The sequence below is a fragment of the Anser cygnoides genome, chromosome 13 (genome assembly GCF_040182565.1).
Source record: "Anser cygnoides isolate HZ-2024a breed goose chromosome 13, Taihu_goose_T2T_genome, whole genome shotgun sequence".
Lineage (NCBI taxonomy): Eukaryota > Metazoa > Chordata > Aves > Anseriformes > Anatidae > Anser > Anser cygnoides.
Genome location: NC_089885.1, coordinates 18,735,499 through 18,757,889, shown reverse-complemented (window position 1 = coordinate 18,757,889; position 22,391 = coordinate 18,735,499). Strand labels below are relative to the sequence as shown.

Sequence of the window (22,391 nt, the reverse complement as noted above, 5' to 3'; positions counted from 1 at the left end):
CTCTTCTCTTCGCTGACAGCACTTTGGAACTTCATAATCAGATCATACGACCACGCTGTGCCCATAGTGGAATGAGGCCTTGAGCTGGGGATATTTTCAGGCTGTGTATGATATCAGGAGCGTCATCAAGCCTAAAGTCTTTATTTATACAGATTAAGTCAGAAGGGGCATACATGACTAAAAAACATGCTAGCTGACACAATTTTAACCATAAAGTTGTGGGCAAGGAGAGGAAGATGCTGGATAGACCTGCACTGAGCAAGAGCTAACTTGTTACCTGGTAGATTTGGGGTGTCTGGGGGGGGAGAGTGAGGGGCAGGAGACTGGCAAGGAGAAAGCCTGGGGAAGAAGAGTCTATTAGTCTTGAGGGGACTGAAGTGGAAGCATGGTATGGATTTGACTTGTCTTGAAATAATTAGTCACTGCTTGGAGACATGCTGGCCTCCTCTCGCTGTGCCTGGGGCTCGAGGCAGACATTGGAAAAGGAGAAACCTTACTCCTTCTGATGTTAGCCAGGTCCCAGTTAGGAATAAATGGCACATTTGTTGAATGCATTTGGAAAACCCAAAGAAAAAAGTTAAAATGCAATTTAAATGCTTTGTTTCAGAGAACCCCAAAGCATTTTTTTTTACTCTGAAATCATTTCTTTCGGAATTTCACCTACATGTACTTTATAAACAAATCAAATCCCCCGAAAAAAAATGACATTTTGGGTGAAATGCAATGTTATGTTTTGCCCAGGAACTGAAATCTTTTATTTCACATCAACCCTACACGATTTCCATCTGAATTTTTTGGTCTGCTGATAAGCAGAACAAAGCATTATTTCTATCGTGTGATCTACACATGCAGTAGAGATTTTTGAGTCTCCTTTTCTTTGTGTTCTGTTCTTCTCCTGATTTTGTGGGATCCTTAAAGCATTTGTAAAGGACGTATATGACATGATTTTAAATTCCCTAAAGACAATACAGATGGGCTGTGTAATTATTGCTGAGAGGTGCTATTTTCTATGTGCTATACAACTCGCATTCATAAAATTTACCTGACAGCCTGAAAAATGTGGCCATCTCAGAATACTCTGAAACAATTCTTCTCAGTATAAAAGCATTTCTAGTTACAGAATTTATAACTTATTTAATTTCATATCTCTGTGCATTAAATTCATTCTGAAATGTTTGCAGAATATTACAAGATTTATAAAACAAAACTTTTGTAAAATTTATGATACTTTTCTCTATTAGATTTATTCTGTCCCGTTTCATAGTGTGTGTTCATTGTTGGCAGCGTATTGCTAAAATGGGTACTAGAATACATTAGGGGAGCGATGTGTGAGACAGCATAGTTTGCTTATTTCTTATAAGGCTAATTTTTATGACTATCTGTAGCAAAGAACTGTGTGTGCAGGTTTGTATCTTTTTATTCACTGACAGAGAAACTACTATGTTGGGAGATGTTCAGGCCCCTACAAATTGCATTAAATAGCCTTTTCGTCTCCCCTCCTATGAAGGGAGGCATGTTCCTCTCACTGTGATGCGAAGAATGCCTTGCTTGTTAACACTAGTTGCTAGTTTAAAGAATAATCAGTGAATACTTATTTTAAACTTGCAAGGGGAGGAAAAAAAAAAAAAAAGAAAAACAGTAAAAACCAAGTATGTCTCTTTTTTTGCAAAGATCACAAGGGAATATTGTTACACCAAGCACATACTAGCTTTCAGTTCTGGCTCAGATCCTTTTAGTATTGGCTTAAACATTTGCATTTGTACTTAATAACTAATACAGCTGTAACATAGATTCTATAGAGCATTACCATCATTAGTCCTGGGAGTACCTTTCTTTCATTTGGTAGCAGCACTGGATGAAGCAATTCATGGGAGGGGTTCAAGTAGGAAGTTTCCACTGCAAGAGTCTGTCCAATTTTAGTCAGTATTATATTTTAAGATTCGAAGTAAAATGTGAAGGTAAAATCTTAATATACCAGTGAAGGTTGCCATAGCTTTCTCAGTGATTGCTAATTTAAGAAATGGTGAAGAAGGAAGCTCTTGTTTGGCTGTTTACCAATACCATCTGATTAGCTGTGGTTTTCTGTTTGGCTGAGCAGCTGGCAATTAATGAATTATAGGAAGTAGTCACAAGGTAATGGAATTAGCAAGTGAACATCTGGTATTAAAAATCAGTAAACAGAAGAGCTTTTATGATTTCTTAAATTTGGTGGGAAAACAAATGCCAGCTGACTATGACTGAAGAAACTATATGTACACAGTGAAAAAAATTGCATTTCAAATGGCAGAGTATATATTTTAAAGTGAACGACTTCCTGATACACTGCAAAAGATGAATGGGATCCAGCTGGCTTTCAGACATACATATCCTATCTTAGTTTTTAGACCAGCTGTTTCCGTTGTTCTTCTCCAATTCTTACAGCAGTTGGAGATGATATAACTAGCTCAGAAGACCAACAAGTTGACCATACTCTGCATGTGCCCATTTCCAGACTCCAATAACTCAGAAAATATACCTAACTACTGTTCTCATGCACAGAAACAGTAACTCTACCATCATATTTCTTGTGGTCTATCATATTTAATCTGTCCAACATCATCTCAGATTTAACACAGCTCTTGCTTACTGTGTCAAGATTATTCTTTTTCTTTGAAAAGCCTAAATACCAATTATGTGTTGTTTTTCACCCTAATGCATTAGTTAGGGACAGTAAACGCTATTAAAATTGTGTTTGATAATAGAATTCAATTAGTTTTAACTAAGGTCAAATGGAAAGAAATACTTAGTATTAACTAAAAATAAAAGGTAGCAATTCAGTTCTTTGCTAACCAAAATTTCTTTCTTTCTTTTTCTTCTTTCTTATTAAGAACAGACTTCAGCCACATAGATAGGAGCAGTGGTACTTGACATGCACAAAGTCATGGTAGTTTTGGACAGGGGGTGAGGACATCTGCAGTCAGTCTGCTGGCTGACTGCTTTTGACTCCACAGTATAGACCTCTTCAGAGAAACGAGACACTCTGGTTTCTTGATTTTTTTAGTCTTGCATGTTCAGCTTAACAATGTGGTCCATTTTGAGAATCTCAGTGGTGATTTGGCAAGCGCTGTAAGATCAGGTGTGACACAATGCATTTTCCAGTGGGGAGCTAGTGAGCAAATTAATGTCAGAAAATTTATTCTACCAGCATGGTAATCAGGTATGATTTTTTGTTACGAGAGTTGAAAACTCTAATCTAGACCTAAATACAGTAGAATCCCCATTTTTCCTTCCTCTCAGTTTCATTAGTGAGATCTGAATTCCAGCTCTCCTGCCACTGCAGAAGAAGCACCTCAATTAAATATGAAATATCAAGATAAATGTCTGAATAAAATATCCAGGACTCAGACAAACTTCCAAAACCTGCTTGTCAGCAGCGAAATGCCATTAAATCCTCTAGGAACTCATTAATAGATTAACATTTGGAACAGTAATTACAGCTACATTAGCACTAAGAATAAAGAAAAATAATGGAAAATCTAGTAGCATCATTCCTCTAAATTCTTGACACAAAATGAAGATCAATACCATAAAAAAATCAGAGGTAAGGAATTAAGGTCAAGATGATAATGTCAAAAATAGGTAAGCTGTTCATATATATTTCTAATAAAACTAGTGTGGATAAAACCGTTATGTAGTGTTTCATATTATTCGTGTGGAATACCACCTCACGGGGTTAGAAGAGGAATATTGAGGTGAAATCAAGGATGTATCTAGAAATTGGATGAGTGGATGACTTCAGTGCTGTTAACCTAAATCACAACTAAAATTAACAATGTCAGGCTTTGTAGCTACATTTTCTAAGCTAAAGCAAGACACTGTTCTTTAGTAAGACAGAAATATATTACCCTTCAAAAGGATTAAATACTGCAAAAGTCTTTTTTGAGAATTTATGGTACAGCTCTGTAAAGGGAAGAGAAAAGATAAGATGAAGTAGGTACTATAGTTAGATAAATAGGTGAGATCTTGAGAAATGTTTTCATTTTTCATAAAATTCTCACAATCTGTAAATTATATATATATAATTCATTACATTATAACATGGATTATGAATCTTGCAGATTTATAAAATATGAAGAAATTCAAATGGAAAAAATATTACTTTATTTAGGAATACTTCTCTATTACTGTAAGTGTACTTACTGCAGAACCAAGCTGCACTGCAGTGTGCCAGTGGGAACTGAGCTATTTCAAGAAGAAAAAAATAAAATATATGAAAAGTAACAAGGTTGTAAAATATATAAATGACAAATAAAATGAAGTCATCAATGTGTAAAAAATGTTAAGGTTTTAGATTTGCAATTTTCCTATTTAAATGCCCTCATTGATTTGTTACAAATACTGTTAACCCTGTGTTTGGAAAATGGTGAGGACATTATCACTTGTGTTCTCATTTGTAATAAAATAGATTAACTTGCTGTGAAATTTTAACTAGGCTGAGACACAACAGTAGCTACCTAATGAACCAGAGCACATTGCTGTTAAGTAGCTAAATAGATGCATACTGATTACAGGACTGAAAAATGGATCTGTTTACTTGCAAAAAAAGAGTCTGTTCATAGTGTTATTCATTATAGTAGAGGAAATTCTGCATTACATTTCCACACAAACATTTAGAAATAGTTTCTCTATCCACATGCAGTCTTACATGACGGTACTCTATCCTTATTTGTAGTACATAAAATATAGGGAAAATTTCAGCTCCTTTGTTATCTATAGGGAAAGGTACATCTTCCCTGTATATGTAAATTTTTGTAACCAGAAAGACGTTAGATGACATAATCAAGTAATTCTCTTAGAAAATGATTCACTGTGTGATTAAGAATGACATTATTATTTGACACATTTATTTCTGCCTGAACATTTCAAACTAAGACCCTGAGTTTGAAGGCAAATTACTTGAAGAAGAGATTATTTTATAGCAAGAAACAATAGGAAGTACAGTTACCAGAAGGAGCTTGAATACTTTGCTTTTCCAAATCATCAGCTTTTGAATTACTCAAATAACTCCCATTTAAGGTGACATATATGTCTGTTTGTGTGATATCTAAGTGTTAATTCATCGTCATATTTGTTCATAGTTGTTGTGTGTTTTTTTTTTTTTTTTGCAGAACAGTTGGCATGTCCTCTCCTTGGCTATTCATTTTCTTCGTTGCAATAGACAATGAAGTTTACTTAAACTATGCACTCTTCTGTAAAATTAATCATTTCAAAATTGTATCTAATTGTAAATTGAGTACTCGTTGTGATAAAAAGGGAATAAGTAGTGCCAAAGAGAACTGTTAAAACTAAAATCCAGACAAATAGCATTACAGTCAGAGTGGTAGCCTGTTAGCTGTAACCTATTATTTACACAAAGCTATTATTTACACGAATGTAAAAGACAGTATATATAAGCTCAGGGTTGTACAGAATCATAGAATGGTTTGGGTTGGAAGGGACCTTAAAGACCACCCAGTTCCAACCCCCCTGCCATGGGCAGGGACACCTCCCACTGGTCCGGGCTGCCCAAGGCCCCAGCCAGCCTGGCCTTGAACACTTCCAGGGATGGGGCACCCACAGCTTCTCTGGGCAGTCTGCTCCAGTGCCTCACCACCCTCGTAGTAAAGAATTTCTGTCTAATGTTTAATCTAAATCTGCCCTCTTAGTTTAAAACCATTACCTATCGCTACACGCCCTGATAAAGCGTCCCTCCCCATCTTTCTTGTAGGCCCCTCTTAAGTATAGGAAGGCTGCTATAAGGTCTCCTGAGCCTTTTCTACTCTAGGCTGAACAACCCCAATTCCCTCACCACGTCATTGTAGGAGAGGTAATCCAGCCCTCTTGCCGTTTTTGTGACCCTCCTCTGGACTCACTCCAACAGCTACATGTCCTTTTACGCTCAGGGCCCTAGAGCTGAGGACAGCATTCCAGGTAGCATCTCACAAGAGCAGAGGAGAGGCAGACAGTCACCCTCTTCAACCTACTGGCTGCACTTCTTTTGATGGACAGCCTTGGATATGGCTGGCTTTATGGGCTGCAAGCACCCGTTGCCATCTCACAATGAGATTTTCATCCACCAACACCCCCAAGTCCTCCTTGGGGCTGCTCTCAATCCACTCATCACCCAGCCTGTACTAGTGCTTGAGGTTGCCCCCACCCAGATGCAGGACCTTGCACTTAGCCTTGCCAAACTTCATGACGTTTGCACAGGCCCACCTCTTAAGCCTGTCAAGATCCCTCTGGATGCCATTCCTTCCCTCCAGAATGTCGACTGCACCACGCAGCTTGGTGTTGTCAGCAAACTTGCTGAGGATGCACTCAATACCACTGTCCGTGTCACCAACAAAGACCTTAAATAGTATCAGTCTCAATACCGACTCCTGAGGGCTCCTGACCACTTGTCACAGGTCTCCACCTGAACATCGAGCTGTCGACTGCAACTCTTTGAATGCAACCATCCGGCCAATTCCTAATCCACTGAGTGGTCCATCCATCAAATCCATCTCTCCAATTTAGAGACAAGGAAGTTGTGTAGGACAGTGTCAAATGCCTGCACAAGATGAAGTAGATGACAACAGTTGCATATATATTATTATTCATATATATAGAAGAATATTTTTGGGGTGACCCTATAAATGTGGTTTACTAAACAGGCCATCCCCAGAATAAGTTGCAACTCTTTTATTCTTCTGCTCCTCTCAGCAATCTTTAAAATCAGTCTTTTGAGACCAAGAAGAAAACAATGGCCATTTGAAGATCAGTAGCTTAAACTTTTTTTTCCCCAGAATTTGAGAATTTCTTTAAAATCATTCATTTTTAAAAACTTGAAGATCTTCTGGCTCAACATAGTAGATTCATTTTTTAAAACTTACTAACCGTTTTTAATTATCATTAAAAAAATACTGCAATTAAAAGTCTTCCTGTAAGATTTATTAGTTATTGTGTGTTCATTAAATAACAGATAATTGAAGAATCCATTGAGGATTAACAGCTATGTAATAGATACACATCTGTTACATGATTTTGAGGCTCAGTTGTTATTTAATGTACAATAACTATCCTATTAAAGACACATTCGATGCTATGTTTTTGGCTGGTGTGATTGGAATAGACAAATACAACCCCTTGCTATTAGGAGGATCTGTTCTCATATTCCCTGTGCATCGTTCTCAAATGAGTCTGTAAATATGAAGATGGGTGTGTTTTAGAGAGATGGCTTTAATGGGTAACAGGATATTCTTAAAATGTTGATCTTACTGCAAGTGTTATTAATGAATTTCTTAGATAAGTTATTAGCAGAAGCTATTATGCTAGCTATTTATAATGGACAAACTATTAGAATCTAGTGGTCTGTTCCTAAAGCTGTATTATTGATTTAGCATAGTCTAGCAAAAACTGCACTAAAAATTTGGATGCTGTTGAGCTTATTTTCAAAAACACATGGAAAATTGCCACCAAGTAGGCAGAACACAGACTTCTTAATGAAAAATCTTTTGAGAGTAGGTTAGAAAGGAAGAAAATTTGCAAGATTCCTTGGAGACAACTTCCCCAGATTACCCTGTAGTTGTGATTTTTAATGAGGTGGAGGCAGAGCATCTCCCTTTAAAAAAAAAAGGGGGGGGGGGGGGGGAGGAATATTTCAGTCCTGTGTTTCCACAGGTTTTTACAGGGAACAGCTGACTGCCCTGGATGAGGAGATGAGGGCAACTGCAAAGATGCAGTTTCTGGACTTCTGTAAATTAAACATCTACTTGTTAGTGTCTCTCCAGTGGAACTATACCTTTAAGGACTTTATTAGCTGTAACAGAGGATTTAAAACATAGAGAAGAGGTTTTAAAATAAAAGTACGTAGAGCACCCCTGGCCATGATCTGCCCCTTTTAGAAAATTCTCATTTTTTTTGTTGGTCCTGGGAACAGGAATGAAGGGGACTAGAGTTTTGAATCAATTCAGAAGAATAATGCATGAGGAATCACTGGGTTGGAAAGGATCTCAAGTGATCATATAATCAATCACATTTCTCAAGACAAGATGAATTATTGCTTGTCTAACCTGTTACTAAAGATTTTTCCTGGTGGAAATTCCATATCTCCATGCAATCTGCAAGTTTAGATACGCAGATCTGAAGAATTTCATTTTGCTAAATTTTACAATTTCTTACCTCTTTTTTCTCCTTTCCCTAAAGTACTAGGTATATTTAAATTAGAAGTTAATCTCAGGGTTTTGTGTGCAAATATGCGCATAAGCATTTGCAAGCACAGTCTTATTTTTGTTAGCCAGTGATGCTTTCCATCCAAAAGTGAATTTGTCTTATCAGTACCACAACTTTTAAAATTGGTCTACATGCTACCCTGAGAAGACGATGTAATGTTTCAGGCACAGAAGTAGTTTTTCTTGGGAGCTTACAAATTTGACGGTGTTTTGTGCCAGTTAGTTCAAATCTGAACTGTTTATTTGAAATGTAACTCATACATGCCGATTTTAATGTCTGTACATAAAAATAAGTTTATACAAACTGCATGTAAAGACATGCTTTATATTCCTATGTGTGAAAAAGTTAGAAAATAAAGATTTATCATGGAAAAAAAAGGTGTTAAGTGCTGTGTCATGACACTAAGGATGAAAAACTGTGCCTAGATGCATTGCATGTAGGAGACTCCATTGCTTTTCAGTATAGAAGGCTGTACCGCCCTTTTGATGTGAATTCTGTTCACTGTTTATCTTGGAAAGACTATTTGTTATTGCTATTTTAGCCACTTTCATTTTCTGATTTAACTTCACTGATGCTCATTAATCACATTGCACAGACCTTGTCTTATTTCTGTTTCAAGGAAAGGATTCAAGACAGCCCTTCTCCAGCTCCGTCTCTAGAAGACAGTCAGCGGCCTGGGAGCCACGCTTCCTCCCATCAGAGCAGCAGCGTGTCCAGCTCACCCTCCCAGCTGGACAACACCCCAGACAGAATTGGTTAGTGCTTTGCAGCCTCACACCCCTTGACAACTACTGACCTTAAGAATTTTATCAGGTTTTTGAAGCAAATATTTATTTACTGGGAATCTCAGGAAAGACCTCGCTTTATTAAAAAAACAAAGGACCAACCAAACGCTCCCCCCCCCCCCCCCCCCCCGCAATAGCCAGAAAGTTCATTGCTACAGTTTGTTTAATTAGGTTCATTACTATGCAGAGACCAGCCCCTCAGACTCATTCTGTGCCTGTATCCATCTATGCACAGAAGATACTGCCCCTTCTTTGGTACGACTGACTAAATCTTGCATGCTGGCATGAGAAAGTGCCTCTGAAAGCACCTGGAGTCGTAAAAGAACAAGAAATATTTTAATGTGAATGTGTGTCAGAAAACTCTCAGATTATATAATGAGTTTTCCACTCCAAAAACCTCCTCTTGCGCAGATGTTTCCTCGTTGCAATGAAGGTGAGACCTTTTGATTTTTTTGGGTCTCTCAACAACAGTTTTCACAGTCTGTGCATTATTGATCTTGTGTTTAAAATGCAGATTTGGATTGGAGGAAGTTTGGATCCTATTCTTGGTGCTTCCAGGAGGGATCTAGGGCAAGTCAGTTAACATCTTTTCATGTCAGTGTATGTCAACACTGTTGTCTTCACAGTGACTGCTGCCCATGCAGGCATTGCTAAGCTAGATTTAAACTACAAAAACAGTGCAGCTCATGGAAGTCATTGTAGTCTTCTCTCCCATCAAATAACTACTCAGCTGCGTGCTGGGATTTCGGAATTTTGACTGTGGTCCATGATACAGCACCATTGCACTACATAGCACAGGTGGCAATACACAAAAACTAGTGAATAGAAACTGAGCTATTTTCCTTAACATCTGCATACGCAGGGCAAGGACTAGAAAGTAGATTCCCTTCAGCTTTCATACATTTAAAATAGGGCTAGAAATATACAGGACAAGAAATGTAACTTCCCTTAGCAACAATGAAAAATGGGACTTTTTTACCTTATTGTAGCTTTTGAAAGCTACTGTAACTTGCTATATTAAAAGTAGCAGAACATACTGCAATCTTCTGAGCTCCAGAAATAGTGCTAAAAGTTTTTTTAAAGAAAGCTAGATTTTATGTTGAACCACACATTTCTCTGTATTGAAGTCTAATGCTTATTGTTATAGAGATATGTACATATACTTCATATGTATATGTGGCTTTTTTTACTCTTACAATTTTTGCAATTTTTTAAAAAGTCTCCTTACTGGAATGACTTTAAATTCTGTAATTGCAGAAAAGGAAATGTTTTAATCAAATAAGAACAAAGAAAATAAGCATCCTGAAATCATTAACTTAATGTCTCTTTGATTTTGAAAATTTTAAGTGGGGAAACTTTTAGCACCATGGAGTATGTTTTTTTTCAGTTCATCTGTGGGTTACTATCTCTGTATCTGTATTTCTTTATTAAGCTTGCTGCTTTATAGGTACTTGCTAACACCTAAATTCTTTGTTTTACTAAATGCATTTTTCCCCACAATTATTTCTGAGAAGTACTTTTCTAAATTGTTAATTTGAACATTTTATAAGAAATCAGATTCCTCACAGTAATAATTTTAGTTCCGTCCTGGTATCTTTCTTTAATCAACTTGAGCAAATTTGCTTTTGCTATATGTTTGGCTCTAACTGCTGAATTAGGAGATTTATGGACAGTGAAAATGGTCAGTTGCTTTAGAAATTACACAGTATAAATAAATGCTAAAACATCAAACTATTGAGAAAAAGGTATAATTTAATATTTTCCTCTTTTCTGACATTTCTTTACTGACAGTGTTATATAGCTGTGCACTCTGATTTTTTTAGCTATGTTGACCAACAGCAGGGAAGGAGAACTCATTGATCAAGAAACTGGGACAAGCCTAAAAAAAATGCAAAAGGAGAAAGGTAAAATTAAACTGTTTTCCGTCTCAGGCATTTAATTGCACTTACATGTTGTATTCCTTTCTCTAGTATTCTGCATATGCAATGATATAATACCATAAATCTAAGAAAACTACATGCCTAATTGCAATGAATAACGTATCCGGTGAATTTAGATCACATTCTTCTTAGGAAGTGTTAACAATCATATCTTTGCTTCCCTCTATTTATACCATATGGGAGTAATACCTTGCTGGTCTTTTGACTCAATTATTTATGAAGTCCCTAGCAACTATTTGATTAGTCACACAGTGTTGTTTCTTTTCCTCCAGTGGATGTGTGTGCAGGCTGCTCTAACGCTGGTACATAGGTGAGGGAAATATTAGACATTTTTCACGTCTAATAATATTACATCAGCTCACAAATGAGAGGCAGCAAGGGAAGAGGTGAAACTTGACCTATAGAGTTTGTCCAGTAGGCAGGGAAGTGCCTTCCCTGCTCATTTCTCCTTGCAGTGATTGTTGGGAGCTGGTGAAAATGAGTATGTTGGTGTACGCAGGTAAGCCCTGGGGAGGTGTCACTGTCACAGACAGAGATGTGGCATCTGCAGCTGCATGTAGAAGAGGAAGAAGGCATTTTGTTTCCTTAGAAATACAAAAAAATAAATCAATCATATTAGTAGACAAAGCTTATTCTGACAGTACATACAGAGAGCACCATACAAACTGAGTGTCTGCAAAAACAAGATGACGTATAGCTGAAGAAATGAAAGAAAGCTGAAGGTAAGTGTGAAGTGAATACTAGAAAATACGCTTCAAAAGCATATACCAAAGAAGATACTAAGATATTAAGGCAAAAGATGGGAAAAAAAAGTAAGAGAAGTGTCCGAAAGAGGAGACAACATAAGCTAAATGTAGTTATAAGTCTACTGAAAATAGGAATATTTTATCATAAATGAAATTGCAAACTGATTTTTATTTTGGCTGAGGGAATTTTAGAGTATCTAATAAAATCAGACAAACTCAAATCCTTAGGCCTATGTAAATGATTGCACTCTGTGTTTATTTTCTGAGCAAACTTATATGCAATTTACTGTAACTATAAGCAGTTGTATGAGCTACTCAAAAAAAAGAATTTGAAGGCTCCATGTGCACTGTGGTTCCAGAGTTCTAAAAAATTATTTGGGCGTATTCATGAAAAGGGTGACCATCTTATTGGGCATCTTATGACTGGATTATCATGGGACATATGCTGGAATTTTAAAAGCATCAACAGCATATATCCATCTACAGCGTATATCCAACAATTTCAAGCTGAGTTCACATTAAGCATTGAGGTAGACCTATATTTCATCTCCTTTAGGAGCCTCTGGTTTATAGGATGCAAGCACCCTGTAATGATGGACTGTGCCAGTAAGGCACAGTCAGTATTCTGCTTCTGAAAATCCCCAGCCTGTCAACCCATACAAGTTGTTATTATTCCTCTGTGGTTTTTATCAGTCCAAAATACATTCTTTGTTCCTAATAGTAGTAGTATTCTCGTCTGTATAATCATTTTGGGCTCTCTTGCCCCGCATATGTGTTGAACAATTTTCATTCTCAGATGTGGACAGTCACTGAAGAGTGTGATGTCTGCTGGGTTGCTCAGCAGAAAATATTCATATAATTTGAACACAGAACAAGCTTTGTTTTTCAAAACCTGCCATTACTTTTACTAAGGCAAAATATATTTACCATGGAAAAGATTTTCAAAGTTATTAAGAAGGAATGTAGTTAAAATAAAAGTATCAACATTTATTAAGTATGACAAGTAAGCGGTTTATACAACCATGGCAAACATATGTTTTCACATCTGCTTTGAGTAATATCATCATGATTTTAAAAATGATTTATAGCTCTGCAGGCCATAAAATGCCAGCTTTGCTGTAAGTTGGAAGTTTTCAAACAACAAAGAAATTATTGAAGGTGTATATTGAGCATGTTTTTGTTACGCACCTTGTTATATCTTTACATATCTGAGCACTTTGTAACAATTAAGATAGCAACAAATGAAAATGAATTAACTAAAATTTCACAGTAGTACTACTCATGTGAAAGTGTAGCATGAAGAGCAATAAAACTTAGTATGTTGTAAGCAAATACTGTGACCTCAGGACACACAGTTTTGTTTTCCATCTCCCATTGAAAGTGATCTCAGCATCATACCAAAATGTGTCAGTTTGTTCTCATCAAAGTAATTTCACGATAATCAGGGCAGAAGAGCATATAGCTTAATGGTTTTTCTAAAAAAAAAGACAGTTAATATGAAGTTATTCCAGTTATACTGAGCTGTTTGCATATGTTGAAGGGACAAAATTTACAGAATTAATGGCTGTCTCAGTGCAGAGGGGTTAGAGGCTGGTTACAGACCATACGTTTAAGCTTGTTGAAGGAGCAATGCCATTAAATCTCAATTACTCCACATCCTTTCATCATCTTTTTAGGAAGTACAGTCAGGCTCAATATTAGAAGACAATTAAATCAAACATCTTTATAGGTCAGCCGTCTTATATTTTATACAAAATATTTTATATTATTATATTCTGGGCAAACATCTTTAACCAGTATGGTGCACAAGCATTCTGCCTGTACATCCGTGTCAGGGTGCGAGTGAAAACCATATGAAAGGTAATGTGTACTTTACTTTAAAATTGCTAATGAAAGGAAACAGAGTTCGAAAATCCCCCACAAAACATAGCCCCAAACGTTTACAGAGACTTAAACACAAGTTCTTCCTGTTTGTGCTTACCTGCTATTTCTGTTTTTAAACACTAGCATTTTAGCTGCACAATTGCACAGTAACTAAAATATTAAATTTGCCTGCTTCAGTAGTTATCATGGAAAAAAATCTCTATTGTATGGGAAAGGATTTTGTTAGACATAGGCTTTATGGAAATATACGAATGAGATCCTGTATTAGCCAGAAAAGTCTTCAGCCATACCTGCCAGTGGGATTTAATTGCAAGTACGATTATTGCACATGACTGTATGGCAAAAAATATTTCAAACTCCTCATATAGGATGGAATAATAAAAGACACTAGCATAACTCTTTCCATAGTGGAAGTCAGTGGGAGGGATTGTGATGTCTTCAATGGGAACAGAGTTTGGCCAGAGCCTAGTGTTTTGAACAATAGCTCCCCCAGCTAATAACTGGTCATTATTCCAGACAGGAGTGGTATATACTGCCAGGCTGCGCGAGTGTTGTACCTCCTGGGCCAGTGGCATGCCCTGACCCTGGTGAGATGCGGGCATATGCCAGCCCTGCCCCTCTGCTGTGAGTTTAGCAGGAGGCAAGCAGGACCTAAGGGCCCCCGGGGAACCAAGACATGCTTTAACGGGGCCTTTACATGGATGTCTGGGGAGCTGGAGCTGCACCCCACCTTAACTGAACCAGAGTAAAAATTGGTGGGAAAATTTCATAAGTGACTAGTTTTTTCAGACTTTGAAATAAATAATTGATAAATTATTTGTATTTGATAAATTGATAAATAAATAATTGAATTGAAATAAATAAATAAATGAAATATTCCAAGGTCACATCTTTTACATTAAGTTTATAGTGGTTGTTGTAAGTAAATAAATTTACTTCATTTTCAAAATCAATTTAACAATGCCATTTGTCTGGAGTAAAATACCTGTTTTGTAATTATCTTGGCATACGGACCAAGACAGTTTTTTACATTGATATATAATTTATTAATATGTCTTATTTATTAAATTTCTATGGCTTTAATATATTACTGTCTAGACACTATGGTGAGCCTAGGTAAATATGCTGAAATATGAAATTCTCTTTACTCAGAAGGCTTCGGACCAAATTTTTTTTTAGCAATTTGTATAAGCTCATGGCATAAAATGGATAAATAAGAACGAAATGAGACAGATACGTGGTATTTCGTAGAATCATAGAATGGCTTGGGTTGGAAGGGACCTTAAAGATCACCTAGTTCCAGCACCCCTGCCATAGGCAGGGACACCACCCACTAGATCAGGTTGCCCAGGGCCTCATCTAACCTGGTCTTGAAAGTTTGCTAAAGTTTGATTCTCTCTGAAGTCAGGATGTCTCTCCAGGTTAACCACTTCCACTTTTCCTTGAATGCTGTGAATTGAGTTTTCTATACGTCCATCTTACTGAGCCATAGCAGATTTGAAAGGCATAAAAGTGGAAGGGGGGGAAATTGCTGAATGGCACCTAGTGGCTTTTGGATTGGGCCCAGTAATCTTTTCCTTAGAGTTAATGCTCACATTAAAACTGACCCTTTGAATTCTCTGGTTCATAATACCTCTGATGCAAAGTCATTAACCTGAAAACTGCAATTGATGACATTCTTAATCGACATGAGTTATTTAATAAGTTTGCCTTCAGTCCTCATTAAGAGCAGTAAGATACAAAAAATATGCATCCTGAAAGATTGCTGAGAGGTTTTCTTATGTTACAGAGATCCTAGAGATCTGTGGGAATGTACTGATGCAGGCTCAGCCTCCAGCTGCCTGTGCTCTGACCCTGCCATAGGTACCAAACCTGCTCCTGAGCAATTGTGTTTGTGCATTTGTGCGCACAAGTGTGTAACCATGTGTACGTGTGGGGAAGGAATAGGTTCTTCTCAGCGTGAATTCATCCAGTAAGTAGTCTTAGACTGTCACCGCTTGAAATTTTGGCTTGCACAAACAGTACATGTTACTGAAAAACATGTCATTTCTAGCAAGGACAACAAAGACTGTGTGATCAAACACTTGTTCACTAGGAAACTGCTTAGAAGCCAGCAATTGCTGCTTTCAGTACAGGTTTCTCTTATAAAAAAAAGAAAATTTTGGCATGTTTCATGCATTTGATTTAAGCCAAAGTAAGTGATACAAACTGATACAAATTTAAATTAATAACAAAAATTACTGTTTATTGTGACAGATTTGCAATATTTGTGTCTGAGAATGAGCTTCAAGATACTCAAAGAAACTGCACTGTGTAAAAAATAGGTTTAATTTCTAAGGGTTACTGGTTGTGAGCTAAGTTTTAGAGTTTGCCATGTTACCCATAGAGATAAGTTGTATTTGGTTGAAGTACTGAGTGACGCAGTCACAGCCATGGTCCTGGCTCCAGAGCCTTTCTTTCAGTCAAGAACAGAAAGGACCCAAACCACTCTGGATTATGACAGCGATGCGTGCTCCTGCTGTCGGGAGAGCAAACCCAGCCTTTATAGCACTGGCGGACTTCTGTTAGTAGCTTTTTTCACATTATCTGCTTTACGTTGGAAATGAAGCAGTATACCTGAAAGAGTGGACCACTACAGTAATAAGCAATCAATATAATAGGAGCCAGGTTAAGTTTCACAGAGACATCTTGGGAATAAATTTAGCACACTGAAGGCAGCTGTGAGATTGGCTGTTGGTGTTTTTAAGTATCTCATCAATGCTCCTTCGACACACCTGTGCCCAGTACTAGGCCAGCCTTTGTAGCTTCTGCTAGATGGACCAGACCTCTAGGAGTTTGAGACATCACTCTTATCTCGGTAACTGTATTTTGCCTGAATACCTGTTAAAAGTCAGCCCCTCAGTATCTCAGTCACGTTTGAAACTAGGAGTTGGATTCCTAAGTCATATCGGAATTTTGTTAATTTGTGACATGTTTGCAATACTTTGTCCTATCAATGAATATGTTAAAATACATAATTTTCCCCAAAAGTTTGATTGCGAGTACACAGACTCACTTATAATTTTATTTTTTTTTTAATCCGCTAGAAGTTTGAAATTCAAAGCAAGTGGGCATTAAGCTAAAAAGGCAGTGACTAATCCAATACAAGAATCCCCAGGCATGCTCCTTCAGTCATGCTGGACCATTGCATGTTGCTCAGAAAATACCAACTGATTTATTTTCTTCTTTTATTTTGTAGTCAGTGTGACAGTAGTTTCCAAGGCAGATTTTTCATCTAGTTTACAGAATATGACAGGATATACAAATAGTTTAATAAATAAAATTCTGCTTCCAGTTGTATTTTGAGATGTTCTAATCTATAAAACATTGTATAGTTTTGAATCTGTCTATTTTAACCATCACTTGGACTGCAATATTTTGATAGCTAGATCTGGCTTGTGTGAATTTGCTTACGCATCCCATGGCTTATTTGCGTGAGGGCTGTCAGTGGAAGGATGTATGGCTGTAAGATTTTTAATGACAGTTCAGTGGAGTGCTTCTTCTGGTGTGGTTGAAGATGCCTTTTTGATGTAGGGTATGTTGGAGGAAGGAACATCCCTGGTGGCTGGCTGAGCTGGAGCAGAAAATGGAATGTGTGTGCGTACACATGTATTCACAAAGGCCAGAAAATATGGATTGCTCAGAAAATAACATGTAAACTCTACACCTGTAACCTTTGGAGACATACAATTGCTGTCAATTAGGAGATTGGAGTGTATTTATTATTGTTCTGTTGTTTTTTGTTCATCTTAAAATCTAGAAATGGTTTGCAATGAAGGTGCCCTCCAGGCAAAAGCATGGCGAAATTCACATATTAGAGGAGGAGTCACTAGAATTGCTGTTTGACTTTTGACATTACTGTTACTTAGCCTAGGGCATTGCAGGCAGAAGAGATTTAGATGGAAAGGAGAACTGTGAAATTACTCTATAAAAAAGTGTATTTTCACTGATTTTTCTTTAAACTGGCATATTTTAAGGAAAGCGTAGTGTTGTTGCAAAATGAAAACACAAAAACAGTAATAAGAACAATAATAATAATCCCATAGTGCCTTAATTCCTTTATTTGTTTGTACAAAGCTTCTTGATACGAAAAAAAAAAAAACAATATTCAAAAACTATTCAGTGAGTTAGTGAGAAGGTTTTATTGTTTCAGGAACTAATTAGTTACTAATCTCTCTATATACACACATTGAAATCTCAGCAGAAAAGAAGTTTGGTTATGGTCTTCTAGGTTATGGTCTTATTTATAATAAGAATTATCTCACATACTAGATAATTTTTCAGCACCCTATTTTAGGATTCGTATTTTGTAAGCGTCACCGCCTGTATAGCATATATTAAGTATAATACAAATCAGGCTGGAGTTTTAATTTTGCAGAACTAGCAGCTCATGTATCATCAATCCCGGAAAAAGCTGCAGTTAAATGGTCCCCAGTATCTGAAAAGCACAATTATCATTCTGTAATAGTCGTAGCTAAATTAACAGTGGCTTTTGTGTTTGTTTGTTTGTTTGTTCTTTTTTCAGCAGTGAGAGCTAACCTGTGTAGGTGTGTGGGCTAACAAATGTTGGTGATAGGTAACTGAAGTCTCAAGGTTAGACATCCGTATTTTTTCTAGATTTCTTCATGTCAGTGTTCTCGGCACGGGCAGCACACAGTGTCTCGTGCGCTGCAGGAGCGGCGACATAGCTGGGTTGGGGCCTTCTCTTTTGTATCCTGGTTGACTTGAGTGCAGTTGTGTTCTGATGCTCAAAGGTATAGGTGGAAGCTGTTGAGGAACTGGCTTCTTTTCTTCGTGACTCTACAAAACCATCTGTTCCCATTTCCTCATAAGAAAGTTTACAGCTTCAAGGACTGTCATTTATTCCCATATCTTCCTTCTCATCTGAAAAGGAAAAACTCATCCCTCTGTATACAGAACTATCCATCAAAATCTCATTTTAGTATACAGGGGTTTTATGCAGAGAGAATGAGAACTCAGAAAAACAATGCAGTTAGTTTCAAATACAGTATAGATAACTTGCTTTCTTAATAAAGTTTACAGATGGAAATAAAGATATAGAAAAATATACAAACAGAGATCATCAGGTTCATAACAGACTCTACAGCATCCTCCACGGGCTATTGCAGCTTTCCTTTAAAAAAAAACTAAAGAAAAAGATTTAAGTGTCTCAAAGAAGGTGATCTGGGCATTTTATATCTCAGCCCTCAGAGAAGCAGGTTCATTGGTAGTGCCCACCGTGCACCATGTACCCTAAAGAAATTACCCCAAGCAAAAGAACTGCAGTAGTGCAGCCTGGCTGAGCACAGTGTGCTCTTGGAGGAAATAATACATCAGAAATTGGCTATGCCTCGGTGGGAGCCTGATTGCTAGTATGGCTAACCTGCTTCTAGCATGCAGACTATCTCACGTCTTTTTATATGACCCTGCATTGTATAATATTTACACATCTAGGCTGATAGGTAGCTGGAGCATAATTTAGAATGTTTGCATCACTAAAATGGGACTGTTATCTAAAAAGAAAGATTATAACAGAAGAAACCCAGAATGCAAAATAATAAATATTAAACCTTGTTTTCCAGGCTGTTGAATCAATTTATAGTAATATATAAGTGAGCAGGAAAGTAACAGCATCTGGTAGCAATAAATGTTTCCTTTCCTGAGTTACCAAATTAGTTATGGGAAGGTGATTAGAAATAAAATACAATGATTTCTGATAGCAATAGGTAACAGTGCACGGGCTTTGAGATAAGAACTTGACAAATGTGTAAAATAAATGCAAAACTGGTTTTGAAAAGGGGTGAGATTACCATTTTCTATGTTGTGTGCCAAGATTTGTGCGTTTCAAATGTTAGCAGTTGGCTTCTTTTCAAAACTGATAAATAATGATGTTTGTTGCGGAAACAATTATCCTAAAAATAATTTAAAAGGATTGTATCCCCTTTTTGTTTGCCTATAAAGACCACATTCAATTTATATATAGAAAGAAAGAGCTCCACTTGCATCTATAAAACAGTTCTTAAATCAGTCTAAATTATTGATGTGCACAAAGAACTCTTTCCGCTTTTGTTTGAAGTTTTATTTCTGCGGCGTTGTGCTTTCTAATTGTACTTTCAACTACTATGACATCTGTTATAGTTGTTTCAAAAACTTTTCAATAGTTTTCTTTTTTAATGATAGACAGGCTTTTCAAAGACAAACTGTCTTCATTTTGAGCAAGAAAAATAATTAGTTGAAAAAAGATCACTAATTTGGCCGGGGAACTCACCGTTTTACTTCTTCTTTTTGCAAGTGGCTGTTTTATATGATTCCAGCACCTACTCAACAGAAAGCTGGCCAAGAAGAATTCATCACTGCAGCAACTCAGAAACCACAGAGCATCAGCATATGTCCTTTGCTTCCCCGAGGAAATCCAGGACTTTATTCTACCAAAAAGAGTACCGAGACAGTACTTCACAAACTGATAGTCTCTGTATGTCTAACAGATGGAAAACTGAGCTACTATTCCAAGCAGCTATGCCAAACAATATAGGAAAAAAGCTCAGCAATCAGAGATGAGATTAATTCTTAAAAGTCTGCTTAGAAATACTTTTTAATATCGCTAGTGATATGAATATTTGATGCAGCAGTAAATTCATTTCTAATGATGTAAGACATAACTGCAATCTTATTTCTGGTGTAGAAATACAGGAGATGTTTAAATTATCCCAAATTAGGAAAGCACAGTATATGGATATTTTCTTGTCTTTTTTACAAAAGAGAGTATTTTTCCCCTTAAGATAGAATAGGCTTTTAGCTTTGAAAAATTTAAGTCCAGGACTCTGGTCCAGTTACAGTACACCATGACTAACCTTTAAATTAGAAGTTGCCTAGAATTCATATAATAATTAATACAACGCTAGGAGATTTAATTGACCACAAGATTAAACTATTAAGGAAAAAATTTCATCCTAATTGAGAATTGAACCCCTACCCTCTATTCATTGAGTGTCTGCTCTGCCACTTGAGTTGTGAATTGGGGGTTAATTGACTGTCTAGAATCTCCCAAAGCGCAATTATTTCATATAATGGTGCTAACACAGACTGTAGTAAGGCGATTTTTAACGGCATCCTTTTTTCCCTTGGATTTAGAGAGATTTCAAGAGAACTGTAAGAAGAGATGCTGGATGTAGGGGAAGGAAGAAAGATGTAATCAAAAAAGGAGTTGGGGTTTCCTTTCAAGTGCCAATTGATAAAGATCAAAAACCAGAAAGAGGTATTGATGTGGATTCACACTTAGAATGAGACCTCACCAATTTTTGGTTAATAGATTCCCTAATCCCTGTATCCTGTAGGTCACACTCAAATCCTAGCACTGTTGCACATTCCTCTTAAGATTCGACAGTCCTCACCTGTGGTAAGATCTCACATTGTTCTGACTTGGGTTGTGGGTTTTGAACTCCACTGAACGCATCTTGGTTTCTTGGACTGATGATTAATTAGTTTTAGTCCATGAACCATGTTTTGCTCTCCAGTTTAAATATTTATGGCTACACTCCTGTGATGACAGTGTCGCACTCCATGGGACAGAAGACAGTGTAAAGAGGCAGGGATTTCCCCAGTGACACAAAATCACCTATTGCTCTCAGCCGTTTTAATCTTGGCAGCTGTGACACTGACGACATATTAGAGGATAAGAGGTGGGTCTGCAGTGCTTGGTTCAAGCACAAGTCCTGGATCAAAAGGGAGACTGTTGGAGGGTTACTAGTAGCTTAAGACAACCTGGAATATGCTTGGGCTGGACCAGCATTCATCTGCTGCAGCATGGGGGAGCTCTGAAAAAACCAGCACAACACTGACCCTTCCTCCTCCCACTGCACTTCGGGATTAGCACCACAGTTTGTTATTCCTATGCAATTAACGCATCCATATTTTGAAAAACTAGTGCTTCTGAGCCTGTGCATCTGAACCAAATGAGTATCTTAAATCTTACGTTGGTTTAAGCAGTGGCCGTAATGTATGGTATGAAATCTCTTCAGTTTTTTTTTCCTCTCTGTACTACTGTCTTATTGTATACACTTTTTATTTTCCCTGTCCCCTATTTGATTTTTTCAGTATGTAATTTTGCTGCATATTTAATTGACTTCTCTTTTTCAACATTTGTGGAATATAAATTCATCGATGAAAATACAAATTTGTGGCAAAATTATTATTCCCAACTCAAGTTTTTATAAAGACTTAGGAATAACCTGTAAGTAATCTTAAATAAACTGCAATCAAAATCATAAAAAGAAGGGGCTAGGTATGCTTGCATTTTTTTACGTTTTGTATTTATTTGCCTACATGGTAATTAATAAAATTCATAGTAGATTTCTCTGCTTCATTAGTGCAAATTTGCAGAACTTTTCTAATTATTATTCTCCTTTGAAGAATAAGTAATAGAGATAATATCAAAACTTTATAACTAAATGAAGAGTTAGTTATGGATACAGTTAGGCAGTTTTATTTTTAAGTATATTCCATTTTTTTTAAGTGTTTTGATAAAAGTTCTGTCTCTATAAATACTCGAAGCAATTACTGTCAGTACAGGAGAAGAATTCAGGAGAAACATTTTTTGTGTGGAATTATTGAAGATAAAAGGAAATGCAGAAAAGTTTATGGCTTAAACTTTGCATTTTGAAATTGAATTGAAAATCTCATGGGAATGAAGGACTGACTGTGTAGGTAATTCGTGCTTAAAAATACGTAAAATCATTGTATGCTGAGCAAAGTCTGGCAAGTCTGGAAAG

The 22,391-nt window shown here is 36.9% G+C and overlaps 1 protein-coding gene across 1 annotated transcript in view; it reads left to right on the top strand.

Moving 5' to 3' along the window:
• Positions 1-22,391, top strand: part of DACH2 (dachshund family transcription factor 2) — a 289,244-nt gene that overhangs the window by 229,486 nt on the left and 37,367 nt on the right. The window contains 2 exon segments of the mRNA XM_067005164.1: positions 8,849-8,984; positions 10,838-10,918. Coding sequence (XP_066861265.1) covers positions 8,849-8,984; positions 10,838-10,918 — 217 coding nt within the window.